This window comes from Stylophora pistillata, chromosome 5 (assembly GCF_964205215.1).
Source record: "Stylophora pistillata chromosome 5, jaStyPist1.2, whole genome shotgun sequence".
Lineage (NCBI taxonomy): Eukaryota > Metazoa > Cnidaria > Anthozoa > Scleractinia > Pocilloporidae > Stylophora > Stylophora pistillata.
The window spans coordinates 15752115-15768994 of record NC_142523.1 but is presented as its reverse complement, the minus strand read 5'-3'; the positions used below and the strand labels follow the sequence as shown (position 1 = coordinate 15768994).

Here is a 16880-nt window from a genome sequence, read left to right as displayed (position 1 = left end):
CCTGAAGTCGAAGAATTATGAAATGATATGGCCGTTACACTAGTGCATCCGCAGTCCCGTGCACACGAAGTCGAAGAATGATATAACGAGAGGGCCGTTAAACTAGTGCTCCCGTAATTCCGCGCTTTTGAAGTCAAAGAATAATTAAAGAAAAGGAGAAGTTTACCAAGTGTTGACGCAGTCCCGCGCTTACTTTATGTCGTTTTCTCCACTGAGGGATATTTCATTGCTATACATGAACTCCACTTTTAATTTCGCTTAAAGAACGAGGTAAGAATGACATCTATAAGAATTGTGAGCTCATCTACCTAGTATAATAGCTGTTCTTAGTGAGGACGTTAATCACTATGACCTGTCGGGATTAGAAAGGTCGTCAGGAAATTTTTTCTACAAATTACAAGTTAAAACGTGCATGATTTGTGTACCACTCTTTCACTTATAACGCACACACCGTCAGCTAAAGGCCTGACACGAATTTAGCACCAGAGCGTGTTGTTTTGGAAGGGCTAGTTTTGCTGACTCTGGTAAAATTGCGCAAGGCACTTGCATAAATTTTATTTGATTGATGATCTTGTTTTTTTCCCTGTGGCTGCTCTCTTTGTAAAGGTTGAAAAGACCACCAAGTTTTTTTTTACTTTCTGCGTCGACTGCCATCTTAAATATCGTTTCTTTGCTTTTAAAAGTTCTCCGTGAATGAAATATTGTTTAAACGATACTTTCCCGTTACAATTGCGTGTTTACTTTTTACTCGCCAGTATGGACTAGACTTTCTCAGATGAAATGCCATTTTCCAGTAAACAACGCAAATTTTATGACATAATTCTCCCTCACTGAAAAATTTCTCAAGGAACATAATGGTACAGTCGGTCAATTTTCCACGCAACTCTCACGTGCTTAGACGTTTTCTACCAGTAAAATTCGCTTTTAGCCACCTTGAACTTTGCCCCATTGCGTGTCAACTCCCACTAAACAACCTGCATTTTATCACGTATTTCGCACGCACAGGGTAAAGTTCAGATAGGCAACAACCAATTAAGAAGCCCACGTTGTTATGCTTTGAAAAACGACACTTTTTTCTTCGTTCAGTCCATTTTCACTTGCTCGAAGAACGGAGACCGGAAAACATCTTTGTCTAGAGGGTGTTGGAGATAAAATAGAGCTTTCCACTGCAAAATTATATGGAAGAATATTTTGAGGCAACTATCTGTTACTGAACAAGAGGCTACAGGGAGCTTATATTCTGGTCGGATTTGCGGTTCAGCGGATTTAAATGAATTGGTTCGAATTGAAGGCGTTGCTGTTTTAGCAAAATCACTGTCCAGCGCTTTTCATTATTTGTTAACATGGAGAGTTCTGGAGATTAAGACTTTGGAACAAGTTGATGCCATCCATGACAATTTGGAAACACTAAAATCGCTAGAGGAAATGGGGGTCGCTCAATAAAAATTTGCTTTTGAACGCGATGACTTTGTTTATAAGGATTTCTCCTGCTTACATACTACTTACTACATACTGCTTACATGCATGCACTACTACTTCAGGGTAGATGGGGCTCTTTAGCCGCGGTGAAGGCAACCCATCTAGGGGAGGGAAAACCCTGATTTCAAACCTCCACTGCTTTGTGGCTATACCTGATAGCAGGAAAAGCTTCAGGAGTAAACCTCGAGGTTAAATCCGGAGTGGAGCCCCTAAGGCGAAAGGCAGATGCACAGCACTACCTTCCGGCAGCTCCTGCAGTGAAACTGGCTCCAAATTGTAAAGGTTCACCCTTTCCCTTGGACTCAGCCAGCGGAACCGAGAGGGGGACACTGAAGTGTGGGCAACCCAGCGTCCCCATTCTAACCCGCCCAGGCTTTCAGCGCAAACTGGAGAGGTCACTCCAGCGGTTCTTTGCAAGATTCCGGCACAACACGGGATGAGGCAGTTCACCGGTTCTAAGCTCCTGACCGATTGGCGTAGGTTGGAGCGCCAGGGGTATCATCCGACGGTGGGAGAAGCCCTCGTAGCTTCACTGGGCAGCTACCGCCCGCCTCAAGCTGGGCAGCCCCCAGCCAGTAAGGTGCTGCCCCGCCATGGCTCGCCTGCTCTACTGGGTGTGTAGGGCTTAGGGGACCTTCCCCGACAAGCGAGTCACAACTTTGCACCAGGCAAAAAGAAAACATTAACGAAGACTCCAGCTCTTCGCATCGCAAGCTGGAACGTTCGTACTATGTGCCCTGGTCTCTCTGCTGATCTTAAACAGATAGACGACTCCCGCAAGACCGCCATCATCAACAAGGAACTGACACGGCTTAACATCGACGTTGCCTGTCTCCAGGAGACTCGGCTGGCCGACAGCGGCTCTCTTAGGGAATCTGACTACACCTTCTTTTGGCAAGGCTTGTCCCAGGACAAGCCGAGGCTGCATGGAGTAGGTTTTGCTGTGAGGAACTCGCTGCTCGCCACCACAGAAACGCCGATTGGAGGCAGCGAAAGAATCCTAGTCCTCCGCATAAAGACACCTACAGGGTTTGTCAACTTCATGTCTGTTTACGCCCCGACTCTCACATCCAGCACAGAAGCCAAAGATCAGTTTTACGAAGACCTGGAGGAAACAGTGTCCCAAATACCCCGCTCCGAAAGCGTATACCTGCTAGGTGACTTCAACGCACGCACTGGTTCCGACTGGCAAGCATGGCCCACCTGTCTCGGCCATTTCGGTGTTGGCAAGTTAAATGAGAATGGGCAGAGACTGTTGGAACTCTGCTGCAATCGTGGCCTCTGCATCACCAACACCTACTTCAAGTGCAAGGAGCTGCACAAAGTTTCTTGGAGACACCCCCGGTCACGCCACTGGCACCAGCTTGACCTTGTCATTACCAGGAGAGCTGACCTCAGCAGCGTCCTCCACACGCGAAGCTACCACAGCGCAGACTGTGACACAGATCACTCCCTTGTTGGCAGCAAGATAAGGCTGAAGCCTTGTAAGATACACCACGCCAAGACAAAGGGTCGCCCCCGCATCAACACCTGTGCTACTGCCGACGCAGCCAAGGCTCAGAGCTTCGTCGAGACGCTTCAGGAAAAACTTGCTAACCAGCCTACAACCGATGTCGCGGATGCCAAATGGTGTCACCTCCGGGATGCTATTTACGACTCGGCCATGTCTGCGTTCGGAAGAAAAGCACACAAGAATGCTGACTGGTTCGAGGCGCACTGGAAAGAAATGCAGCCAGTCACGGAAGCCAAAAGGATAGCCCTCCTGGCTTACAAGCAGAACCCTTGCCACAGCACACGCGACGCTCTGAGAGCAGCTAAGAGCAAGGCCCAGCAGACCGCCCGCCGCTGTGCCAACAAGTTCTGGCAGACCCTGTGCGCCAAGATCCAGACAGCTGCTGACTGTGGTCACATTAGAGGGATGTATGAGGGGATAAAGACAGCTACTGGCCCTATGAGCATCAAGACAGCACCGCTCAAAGCAAAGTCTGGTGAAGTCATCACCGACCAGAGCAAGCAGCTGCAGCGCTGGGTCGAGCACTATCTCGAGCTCTACTCGACCCAGAACATCGTGACTGACGCTGCCCTTGATGCCTTGCCCAGATTACCAGTCATGGAGGAGCTTGACGAGATGCCCACACTGGAGGAGCTCAGCAAAGCCCTCGACAACCTTGCCTGCGGAAAGGCGCCAGGGAAGGACGGCATACCATCGGAAGTCCTAAAGCACGGCAAGCCTTCCATCCTCCAGCCGCTTCACGAGCTCCTCTGCCAATGCTGGGTGGAAGGGCACATCCCACAAGACATGAGAGATGCAAGTATAGTCACCATCTACAAAAACAAGGGTGACCGAAGCGATTGTAATAACTATCGCGGCATCTCGCTTCTCAGCACTGTAGGCAAAGTCTTTGCGCGTGTCACTCTAAGTCGTCTGCAGAGTCTTGCTTCACGAGTTTACCCAGAATCCCAATGTGGGTTCAGAGCCGCCAGGTCCACAGTGGACATGATCTTCTCCCTCCGCCAGCTACAGGAGAAGTGTCGTGAGCAGCAGCAACCATTGTTCCTCGCTTTCGTGGACCTGACCAAGGCCTTTGACTTGGTAAGTCGAAGCGGGCTCTTCCAGATACTTCAGAAGATCGGCTGCCCACCGAAACTCCTTGCCATCATCGCCGCCTTTCACGAGGACATGCAGAGCACCGTCTGCTTTGATGGAGCCACCTCGGATGCCTTCCCAGTCAGAAGTGGAGTAAAACAGGGCTGTGTTCTGGCACCAACTCTGTTCGGGATTTTCTTCTCGATGTTACTCCAGTATGCCTTTGCCGATTCTTCGGACGGTGTATACATTCGGACAAGGGCAGACGGCAAGCTCTTCAACATTGCCAGGCTCCGCGCCAAAACGAAGACCTTTGAGGTGCTCATCCGCGAGCTGCTGTTCGCAGATGATGCTGCCCTGGCATCTCACAGCGAGGCAGGCCTCCAACGCTTGGTCGATAAGCTGTCTCACGCCTGCAAAGAGTTCGGCCTTACCATCAGCCTAAAGAAGACGAACATCCTTGCCCAAGATGCACTGACACCTCCCGTCATTACAATCGACAATACTGAACTGGAGGTGGTGGACTCTTTTACTTACCTAGGGTCCACAGTGTCAAACAAAGCATCACTAGACGTCGAGATCAGCTCAAGGATTGCCAAGGCAGCGGGAGTAATGGCCAAACTCAACAAAAGAGTGTGGAGCAATGACCTGCTGAGCGCGAGGACCAAACTGCAAGTCTACCAATCTTGTGTCCTTTCCACACTCCTCTATGGTAGCGAGTCATGGCCCACATACGCCAGACAAGAGAAGCGGCTCAACGGGTTCCACCTCCGCTGCCTTCGGCGTCTCCTCCTGATCAAATGGCAGGACAGAGTCCCCAACACCGAGGTCCTTGGGCGAGCCGACATGCCTAGCATCTCTACACTACTCATCCAAAGACGCTTACGGTGGCTTGGCCATGTACACCGTATGGACCCCGGTCGCTTGCCAAGACAAATCCTTTATGGGGTACTGCGAGAGGGCGTCCGACGCACGGGCCGACCACTCCTTCGCTTCAAGGACGTTTGCAAGCGTGACCTGCAACTCACTGAAATCATCCCCAACACCTGGGAGATCCTTGCGTCAGACCGGAATGCCTGGCGTCGGGGTGTGAAGGACGGGGCTCACAGGGCTGAGATGAAGGCCAGGGCCGAGGCGACTATCAAGAGGGGGACGAGAAAGAAACGTCAAAGATCAGATCAAGAGGCCACCAATTACATCTGTTCCAGCTGCAACAAAGATTGCCACTCAAGAATCGGGCTTTTGAGCCACTCAAGAGCCCACCAACACTGATGCGCTGACCATCGCCTCTCCGAGACGAGGATGCCACTATGACATCTAATAACAAACCTCTGAAGTTTTCTTGTCCCGGAACGATGTATCACTCAAGGCATTTTATGGACCGCACGTTTTTTTGACTGATTGAAGTTTAAGGTATGTGGCAGTGACTTCCACAAGTTTTTTTTTGTCAGAAAAGTATAGTTGTTTCGCCAAAGGTTACATCAACCGCGTTCCCAGGGTCTCTCGTCTTCCCGCCCCTTGGAGCGAGCGAGGAGAGACCCTGGTTTAGGCTGGTCACGTGTTTAGAGAGAAAGACTCCTTAGGGACGAGTCGTTTGTTTGCTCAATTTTTTTCCTCATATCCTTTTTCATCTTCAAATCGACGCTATCGTTGTTCAGGTCGCCACGTTTTATAGCAGTCTTCAAGTCGCTATATCTCGGAGTTGGTATTGTAACCTTAATTTAAAACCCAAACAAGTCCAGTGTTTAGAAGCAATGTATTCGGGCAGAGATGTTGTGGCCGTTTTACCGACGGGATACGGTAAATCTTTGATTTTTCATCTTCTTAAATTCTTCACTCTTCTTCGAGAAGTTAAACAGTCAACGACCTGTACCTTCCTTGTCATTTCGTCCTGTTGTTTATGTTGTTTCGCCTTTGAATACCTTTATTAAAGATCAAATAAGAACGAGCACCGGCAGCCGTAGGTTTTTTTGTGACTAAATTGAACACTGGCACGTCAAATTATGTAAACAAAGGAAAGTGTAGAGTGCGTGACATGTTTTGTCGAGTTCATGAACCCAAAAGGGTGTCGGGTAAAAGAGAGAAAACGCATGTGCTCGAAGTTTTGGGAATAAATATAACCTTGTGTTTCATTATCTGGTTGATTTGAGTGTGTAACATTGGCGACCCTGCCAGGACTGGACCGAAGAGGCTTATCATCGACGAAGAACTGCCTTGGGTTGTGAAGGACAAAGTAATTGGCACGCTTGATTGATTCGTCGAGCGCGAGTTGGTTGTGGTCGATCGCTGTCGACGGCGGACTGATCTTGACGTAAAGTGTCGCATTTCTTTTGTGAACGGCTGATTGCACTCTTGGTGAGTACGAAAGATTATTTCTTGGAAGTATGATGGACACCGAGAGTCTGCAGATCGAAATTCAGGCCGCGTTGTGTTCCTTGAGCGAGGAAAGGCTTAAAGAAGTTTGTAGTGGGCTGAACATTACTGTACCGCCTGAGAGCAAGGGAAGGTTGGTTTTTATCCGAGCTCTAAATAAATACCTCGAAACGGAAGAATTAGATAATGAGAAGCTCAAAGTGTTGTCGTCATCTCTAAGTATGCAGGGAAAATTTGTACCGGAACAGAAAACGGAACCGCTGAAAGCTTCTGAAAATAGTAAGGCGACCGTCAAAATAGAGCAAAATCCCGCGGTGTCAATTTCAAAATTCAAACGCGACTTCAAGATTTCGGGCCAGATTGGCGACGCGTCGCAGAAGGATCGTTTGAGTTTTTCCTCGCTAGTACATCAAATTGAGAATGGGTTAAAGAACGACTATACAGAGGATGAAATCAAAGAGGCTGTGATAAAAGCGATAAATCCGGCGTTAAGCCTAAGAAGTTATTTGGAGGGTAAGGTAGATTTAACACTGGCCAAATTGAGGAGAATTATGCGTTCTCATTATCAGGAGAGAACAGCAACCGAACTATATCATCAGTTGAGCTCAACTGTCCAACAGCCAAAGGAAAAACCTCAAGAATTCTTGATCCGCCTTCTCGATTTGAAACAGAAGATCTTGTTTGCATCTCAAGAAACTGACTCGGACCTGAAATATGATCCTACCTTAGTACATGGCATGTTTGTCCATAGTTTTTCCCTTGGCCTGCAAAATGAGAATATCAAGATCGAAATGAAGCCCTACTTGGAAAAGAAATTTATAAGCGATGAAGAACTATTCGAGAAATTAAATGTGTGTTTCAGTGACGAACTGGAGCGATCACAGAAATTCGGTTCACAGCTAACCCCCAAGGTAAATACTGTTCAAAAGGGAGGGGACAAGCAGGAGACAAAGAATAATGGGGTGGAGGAAGGTCTCATGAAAGAACTAAGGGAGCTCAAGGCAGAGGTGGCCGCAGTCAAAGAGAGAGTTCGGGCCCCACTCCGGGTTCAAACCCCCCTCACACAACAGCCTATGAGACAACCCCCACTGTGTAGGACCTGCCAACAAAGTGGGAATGGATGGCCGTGCAACCATTGCTTCAGGTGTGGGGCGAGTGGCCATTATGTACGCGAGTGTAATGCCCAATTCAGCCGACGCTCTCCAGCAGAATTCCAGGGAAACGGCCAGAGGTCACGTCCATGGGACAGGGTGTGACCAGGCAAGAAAACCAGTCCCGTTACGTGCAGTGTGGAAAACAAAGCACAGACCATGTACCACTTAACCGCGGCGGAGCCTGTAAGACCAATAGATATTATTCAAAAGAATGTCAAGTAAAATACAGAGCTGTGCATAAACCAGTTTGCATGGCTATACAGGAACTTGAGAAACAGAAAGCAGCCGGAGATGATGGCCATGATTTGAACACGACGTTTCCCTGCCACCTGACGCCAAGGCAGCAGCTCGGACTGACAAAAATCGTGGGACGGAGGTGCGTGGTAAAATGCCTAATGCAAGGAAAGGAAGTGGAGGCATTATGGGATACAGGTTCCCAGGTTTGTGTTGTGTCAAGGAAGTGGCAACAAACTCACTTACCGCTGGAGGTGTTAAGAAATGTTGAAGAGTTGTTGGGAGCAGGAGAAGAGCTGAATTTGGAAGCGATGAATGGGACAAACATTCCATTTGACGGTTGGATTGAGATCGGGTTTAAGTTGGCTGGGGACGATACAACTGCTCATGAGCTGACAGTTCCAGTACTGGTGGGACAAAAGGAACAAGAGTACCCAATCATTGGCTTCAATGTTGTAGAAGAAATCCTCGCTCAATATGGTGGAAACCACCAAGCGGCAAGTAACATCATTCAGCAGTCATTCCCTTCAATTCATCATACTCGCATAGGTACCCTGATCAATTTGATCCAGTCAAGAACACAGGATACCGGTACTGCAGCTGTTAAAGTCGGAAAGAGAGATGTTATGCTGCCAAAAGGAGAGGCAACGACAGTTAAGTGTCAAACTCACCTCGGACCAGTTCCAGAGGGGATGCCAGTAATATTTGAGCCCAAGGAAGACAGCGAGCTCCCAGACGGACTGGAATTGGGCGAGGAACTTACTAAAATAACCCCGGGAACCTCTAGTCACGTGGCCGTCGTGGTCCAAAACAATACAGACAGAAACATCTTGTTAAAGCGCAGAACAGAATTGGGCCGGATACACCTGGTAAAGTCAGTTCTACCAATTCCAAACACTCCCGACTCGTACTCTCGAGGAGACGAGGATTCTTACCCTGAAGCTACCTCGCATCCTGGTCAGGAACAAGATGGATGGGAGCCACCAGTTGACTTGAGTCAGCTAGAAGACAATGAACAATTGATCGTCCACGAAATGCTACGGCAAGAAGCTGGAGCCTTTGCAAGAAACGACGATGATGTTGGCTGCGTGGAGAACTTGGTGCTGGATATCCAGTTAAAGGACAATGAGCCAGTACAGAAGAACTATATCTCCATCCCCAAGCCACTCTATGGGGAAGTGAAAGAGTACTTAGAAGACTTGATTAATCGAAATTGGATCTGCAAGTCCCGTTCGGCTTACTCCTCACCTATGGTCTGTGTTCGCAAAAAGGATGGAAGTCTGCGACTTTGTATTGATTATCGAGAATTGAACAAGAAAACATATCCAGAACGACAGCCGATTCCCCGTATACAGGATATCTTAAATGGCCTAGGCGGCAACAGATGGTTTACAGTTCTGGACCAAGGGAAGGCCTACCACCAAGGCTTTATGACAGAAGAAAGCCGCCCCCTGACTGCATTCGTGACCCCCTGGGGATTGTATCAATGGAATAGAATACCGTTCGGGCTAATGAATGCACCGGCGGCATTCCAAAGGTGCATGAATGAATGTCTAGATGGCTTACGTGACAACATCTGTATCCCCTACCTGGATGATGTCTTGGTGTATAGTACGACCTTTGAGCAACACGTTCAGGATGTTCAACAAGTCCTGCGTCGACTGCAGGAACATGGGATAAAGTTAAAGCCATCAAAGTGCAAGCTCTTCCAACGACAAGTTAGATATTTGGGGCGGGTTGTTTCCGGCGATGGCTACTCTCTAGACCCAGAGGACACGGCCGCCGTACACAACTTGGCGAAACAAAAACCAGCAACAGTGGGTGATGTGCGTAAACTGCTGGGGTTCCTGAGTTACTACAGGCAATACATCCAGGATTTCTCACGCATAGCTAAGCCCCTGTACGATCTAATGGCTGGCCCTGATCTATTGGCTAATAATCATAAGGTAACATGGACAGAGGAACATCAGAAGCGGCTTGACATGCTGGTCGACCGACTAACTTCTCCTCCAGTGATGGCATTTCCCGACTTTACGAAGCCATTTGTACTTCACACAGACGCCTCACAAGAGGGACTTGGAGCTGTATTGTATCAAGAACAGGACGGGGAGCTCAGAGTTCTAGGTTATGCCTCTAGGACACTAACTCCAGCAGAGAAAAATTACCACATGCACGCGGGAAAACTGGAGTTCCTTGCCCTCAAATGGGCAGTAACTGAGAAGTTCCGTGATTACTTGTACTACTCCACCTTCTTCACTGTTTACACCGACAACAATCCACTAACTTACATTCTGTCGTCAGCTAAGTTGTCTGCAGTAGGGCACCGGTGGGTGGCAGAACTGGCAGATTTTAATTTTAACATCAAGTATCGGCCTGGCAAATCTAACATTGATGCGGATGTACTATCTCGCCTACCGCTAGATTTCAGTGCATACATGGAAACCTGTATTGCAGAAATGGAAAAGGACGCAATTTGTGCAACAAGTCAAGCAGTGATACATCAGGAAACAGACGCCACACCCTGGGTGGCAGCAGTTTCAGCAAGAGTTGGCATTGCTCACGCAGAACCGGGCGTCACAGATTTGGTTTTTCGCCAACTTACTTTAGAAGAAATATTAAGGGCTCAACGGGAAGACCCCGACATCTCACGAATGCTGGCCTACAAGAAACGGGGATATCCCCCACCAGGAGGAGAGCGGAAAAATGAGACTCGTACAACATCTTGCTACTTGAGAGCATGGAATAAACTCCATATATCAGCGGACGGGATTCTGTGGCGCCAAACTAAGAGTCGATTGCAGCTAGTATTACCCACAAAGTTTAAACAGTTGGTTTACCAAGAGCTTCACATTGAAATGGGTCATCTGGGTGCAGATCGAGTGGTGGACTTAGCGAGATCTAGGTTCTATTGGCCTTACATGCAAGAGGAAATCGAGTATTTCATCGCCAACAAGTGTCACTGCATCCAGCAAAAGAAGCCCCAAACCTCCCCTAGAGCACCAATGGAGAGCATTACGACAACTGCCCCTTTTGAGATGGTGTCTATAGACTTTCTTCATTTGGAGAAAAGCCAACGGGGATTTGAATACATTTTGCTGATAGTAGATCACTTCACAAGGTTTGCACAGGCCTACCCAACCCGAAACAAGACAGCACGAACGGTGGCTGAAAAGATTTACAATGACTTTGTACCACGATTCGGATTCCCAGCCCGTATACACAGTGATCAAGGAGGAGAATTTGAGAACAATCTCTTCCATCAACTACATAAGTTGTCTGGCGTTTCCAAGTCTCGCACCAGCCCCTACCACCCTCAAGGGAATGGGCAAGTGGAGAGGATGAACCGCACGCTATTGTCTATGCTGCGAACACTCCCAGATTTGAAGAAACGAAAGTGGGATGAATCACTCAACAAGATGATCCACGCGTACAATTGCACGAAGCATGAGGCGACAGGATACGCTCCGTATTACTTGTTGTTTGGAAGAACACCCCGCCTGCCCATCGACCTGATTTTCAATTTGAATCAAGAGAGTGCAGAGGGAGATTATAACACTTACGTCCAAAACTGGCAGCATGATATGAAGGAGGCATACCGGATAGCTCAACAGAATGCAAAGAAGACTGCCGAGCGCGGCAAGCAATATTACAACAAGAGAGTCTCAGGTGGCGTTCTTCAGCCAGGCGATCGGGTGCTAGTTAGAAATTTAACAGAGCGCGGTGGCCCCGGAAAATTACGATCCCATTGGGAGTGCGCTATCCACGTTGTGGTTAAACGAATGGGGGCTCAAAGCCCAGTCTACAAAGTGAAGCCCGAGAGTGGAGGTGGCCGCGCAAGAGTACTTCACCGGAATTTACTACTGCCTTGTGACGCTTTGGAAGCAGATGCCCCAAATCTGGGATTTGGTACACGACCCCCAAAATCAGCAGTAGAGAAACGACTTTTGTCTGTTTCGGGAAATGACCTACAGAATTCGGGGAAAGATGATGATGATTTCGGTAGTGTGGACCTTGTAGAGGAAATACCTACTGAAGTAAGAACTTCAAACTCAGTGTCTCCAGGACGCGATTTGCCTTCAGAGTCAATTGAGGATTCTGCGACTACTGAGGGCACCAATGGGCCATCCAGCGAAATACAACTTGCAAATGAAGGAAGTGCTGACAATGACGGATCAGAGGGAGAGGATATTGCTGAGCAGGACATGTGGACTCGGCCGCAGCGCCAAAGGAGACCGTCGCAGATCTTAACTTACAACTCCCTGGGAAATCCACAGTACCAGTCGGCTGAGCCAGGATTCAGCAGTTCACGCGTTAACGCCATTCAAGCTCCAGCTATCACAGCTATTCATCCGGGAACACCCCTGTATTTCTGGGTGTGGCCATGCTGTTTCCAACCTGTCTACTACTCGAGGGCTTGAGAGGAGCCTCTTATAAGACTCAAACATTAAAAAAAAAAAAAAAAAAAAAAAAAGAAAATCAAAAGCACGTAAGGTGCTGAAGGAGACAATGTCAAACAACAGCTACAGTAGCTGCAGAGAACCCTGATAAATAGTTTTGTAATATTTAGAAGAACACTTTCATTTTCGGCGGGGGAGTGTGTAGAGTGCGTGACATGTTTTGTCGAGTTCATGAACCCAAAAGGGTGTCGGGTAAAAGAGAGAAAACGCATGTGCTCGAAGTTTTGGGAATAAATATAACCTTGTGTTTCATTATCTGGTTGATTTGAGTGTGTAACAAAAGCGAACAGTTACCTGCAATCGCGTGCGCATATTTTTCCTCTTGTGAAGGAAATAGGTACTAGAAAAAGAGAGATCGGTTAGACGAGCACAAAAAAAAAAAATCTGTACGAATTTTCCTGGTCGTGGACAACATCTTCGCAAACATATCTGACAGCGGCTGAGTAGCTCATTCTGAAAGAAATTTGTCACCTTTCGTAAAAATACTCGCAACTCAGAAGCGGCAAAGAAGTATCTGGAACCGTCAAAACGTAACAAAAAACAAATCTGGCAAAACACTATCGAAGATACAGTTGTTTACCTCTTTTCCAGCCAAAGACTGCATTTGTGTTGGTGCTTTAACGAAATTTAGACCGCGACGGCTTCTCTCAAATTCCCTTGCATCATAGTCAGGGTGCGTGACAGATTGTGATATTTCTGTACATCGCTTCACCGTTTCGATAAAACTCTGACTTTCACTGATCACCGTTTTGAAAGAAATAAAAATTTTCAAGCGTCTTTTCAAGGCCTACATAATAGATGTGGAAACATTTTTTCTTGTCTCAACGGCCGGCCATAAATGTCCTCGGCGGCGGCGAGCGATGCGCGATTTCCTTTCGCATAGATGTTCTTCGCGAAAGATACGTCTCCAACTGATTTACAAAGCCTGCAACAATTGATATTTACCGTAGTGGAAGATTTACTGATCTTTTTGGGCGTCAGCTGAATATTCTCAGTTGACATTCGGTTCGAAGCGCTTCACGTGTAGTTTGATTTTATTGCCAATAAGCTACGCTCGCCAGTGGACTAAGTGGAGAGAAAATCCCACTTATCTGCCCCTCCCTCAAACCGCTAATTTGAAATCTCCTAAAATCTAGGAGACACGTGACCAGCCTAAATCAGGGTCTCTCCTCGCTCGCTCCAGGGGGCGGGAAGATGAGAGACCCTGGGAACGAGGTTGAGGTTACACGAGACAATCGTATTAATTAATCGAATCACAGGTGACCCAGGCTCACTGTTTGTGTCACGTACACATGGTTAAATAGAGAGAACATATGGGGCGAAGTTTAGGTCTGGAAATTTGCTTGAAAATGGAAATAAAAATGAATGAAACTTACCATGTGGCGATTTGTTGTTGTCCTTAATATGTACACGAAGTTTGGGGAAAAATACTGTTCCTCACCTTTCCTCCAGGTGAAGAAGAGTGTTTTTCCCGAAACTTCGTGAACATATTAAGGTGGTACAACCCTCAAAAAATCAACATTTTTTCATGTTTTTTTACAAAAAGTTATCTATATCACCTAAATTGACACATGGAGACAACTGTATTTTTGCAGTTTTTGACTTGATATTTTATTATTGCTGCTGAGAATTAGCAAATGATGCCCCCCGGTGGGCAACCAAACAAGAACAGTCATAACTCTTTAACATTAGATTAAAAATTCACAAAATTTTTAGACAATGATCTTTACATGCACCTGCATGCAATGAACTACAGAAACACCTCTCAGTCATATAGAATGGAAAATATTAAAGAAAACACAACAACTTTCAGGAATTGATAAGATGAGCAATCTCATTTTGGTCATTTAACAACAAAAGATGCACCTAAGTGTATGTTTCTAGTTCATTGCATGCAAAAATATACTGAGATCTCTCACTCCAAAAATGAGAAGAATTGAATAAAACGCTGGAAAGTTATCTTTGCTAGCGTGTCGGTAGTTTCATAAAATTCGAAATTGAGAGAAAACTGGTTTAAAGTTTTTAAACTGATTTTTTCAAGACTTGAACACAGTTTCCATGAATTGAATTGTTCAAAACTGACCAGGGCCATAGCTGACTCCTTCAGTTTGCTTATTATGGTCATCTTTTCGTTTTTTAAGGCCCCTAATCACTTTGCGTCGCTTCTTGGTAGTAGCTTTGCTTTTATGTTGCGCAATATTAACTCTAAGCTGGTCTTGGAGTCTGCAACCCTCCTCGGTATATTTGCCAGAAGGAATACCAAGGGCTTGGAAAAGCTTAATAATACTCATTGAACCAATATTAAAATAAGAAACAGCATCATAAAATCCTAATTCTAATGTCTCCCTTCCAACATAAATTTCTTTTGGAATCCTTTGCCATACCATGCCATTCAAAGACTCATTTTGATTTTGTGTCTTGCCATGTAAGCACTTCTGCAATAAGTTGTTCTCACTAAGTCGAATATATTCAGGCTTTAGCTTGGCAATAACAGGTAAAGGAAGGCCAGGTCCATGCTTAAAGAGATTCGTATGCTTGGCTTTGTCCTTTTGATACTTGCACCAACTTGCACTACCTGTTGGGCAGTGGTCATGAAGTGGGCGTGCCTCACTTGAGGCACAATGCATGAGGCTAGCATGGATAGCTTTCTTCATTCCAGCCAAATTTCCAACATTGCACCTTATGGCAATGCCATAATAGTTCTGCAGTTTATCAATTAGACTATCTGTGAGTTTCCCTCTGCCTCCAAGGCCTGGATTGTCACGTTTTAATTTGCGAAGTGCAGTTCCAACCCTCTTCTGCACATGACCAATGCATTCTTTCTTTTCCACTAAAATTCCAGCATCTTGATAAATATTCTTTATCCTGGAAAAACTCTTGCTGTCCCCATCCCCATAAAATTTAGTGTACCTGAGATTGTGCAGCTCAACAGACCTTTGAAATATGCGCTCTGCACCCTCTGGTTCCATAGCAGGTGCTGATCCCTGGAAATTTGACTTGCAAGTGGTGTGATCAGCTCTCCACATCTGATATTCGAGAGAATTCTTGTCCATTTGTTCATGCCGCTCACACTGTTTGCATCCTTGGCTTAGGGCCTCCACATCAAGAACCTTTCCTGTGTCCATAGATATGACAGTCACACAACCATTGCGTGACGAGTAGCCTCTCTTTTGCCATGTTCCGTCACAAGAAACACCACAGTTCACAGGTAGACCTTCAGAAGAATTTACATCCTTCTTGAGAGATAAAACTTCTTCTCCTGCCTTTTTCATTGTTTCCTTTGCAATCGCTTTCATGTGACGGCCGATTACGCGCGAGTTGCTGAGGAAAGCTTTCTCATTTGGAGGTGGAGGCATGTTCATAATTGTGCAGAATTTCCTTGCACCAGCATAACCCTTTCCAAGAGTTCTCATACCATAAACGATTCGCCGATTTACTTCAAAACTCTTTCCTTGCTTTTTTGATGTGCAAAATGAATGTTTCCATCCACACTGCTCGCACAGCAAACGCAAAGTTGACGCGCATCCCTTCCGTTTCAAATTATCTTCCATAAACAAAAGACTGAAATCGCCGCATTCGCCACAACGTAGCAAAGAAAAAACGGACGATAGCACCTCCATATCACAGAACCTGAACCCTGTAATGGATGGACTGGTTTCCTCTTTATCTACCTTGATCAGCTTAGGCTTGGGTTTGTCTTCTTGGGAAGTTGATTGAAGCTTTCGCTACGAAGCCGAAGATTCCTTCGCTTCGCTCTGATCATGTGAAATGCCGTCTGTGGATTCACGTATCCCACTCGAAGCGCTTTCGACAACAATCGACTCTTCTTCGTTAATTCTTGGACTATTTGAAAAGCGATTTCCATAAAATTTGCGCTTCTTGCGTCTCTGAGACGAAAATTTCGGCATTTTGATGATTGAAGCTCTCTCACTTGCGAAAATTCACAACTGAATGATTGATAATAACGGCTGTTCACCGAAATATATCAAAACGAGGCTGAAAGTCATTGTTGGGCCCCAGTCTCCCAATAGCTTACTCAAGACGCAATCAGCTTGCTTTGATCTGGGAGGAAATCGCACTTTTAGGCCCTAAAAGGACGCATTTAAAAATGCGTTTCCATGGCAACGGAACAACAGTGCCTTAGAAATTGCATTTTATTACTATTTCCTGACAAATTATTCACAAAAAGACATTTGGGGCTATTAAACAAAAGCCTTTAGAAGTGAAATCGAATGGAAAAAAAATAGACTCATTTTCAACAAAAATTGCATTTTTTTTTGTATCGCACCACCTTATGGACAACAACAAATCGCCACATGGTAAGTTTCATTCATTTTTATTTCCATTGTCAAGCAAATTTCCAGACCTAAACTTCGCCCCATACGTTCTCTCTATTTAAACATGTGTACGTGACACTGACAAACGGTGAGCCTGGGTGACCTGTGCTGTCACTCGACGCCAAAACTCAACCTCGTTCCTAGGCTATGTCTATCACATTGCTTTACGCCAATTAAAAAGTGCTACGTAACGCCTATTGTGCACTTTTCTGCACAGGTAAAACCAAACGGAATTACTGATTGTGGCCCTTTACGGCCA

The 16880-nt window shown here is 46.2% G+C and overlaps 1 protein-coding gene across 1 annotated transcript; it reads right to left on the bottom strand.

The window, feature by feature from the left end:
* Positions 1–13870: 13870 nt before the first annotated feature.
* LOC148730514 (uncharacterized) lies at positions 13871–16563 on the bottom strand. The gene has a single exon (XM_088760723.1). The coding sequence runs from the start codon at positions 15902–15904 to the stop codon at positions 14357–14359; it is 1548 nt and encodes a 515-aa protein (XP_088616849.1). The 5' UTR covers positions 15905–16563; the 3' UTR covers positions 13871–14356.
* Positions 16564–16880: the final 317 nt, after the last annotated feature.

Bases quoted from the DNA above. Each gene is read 5' to 3' on its own strand.
- LOC148730514 (XM_088760723.1), bottom strand. From the start codon at position 15,904: ATGGAGGTGCTATCGTCCGTTTTTTCTTTGCTACGTTGTGGCGAATGC.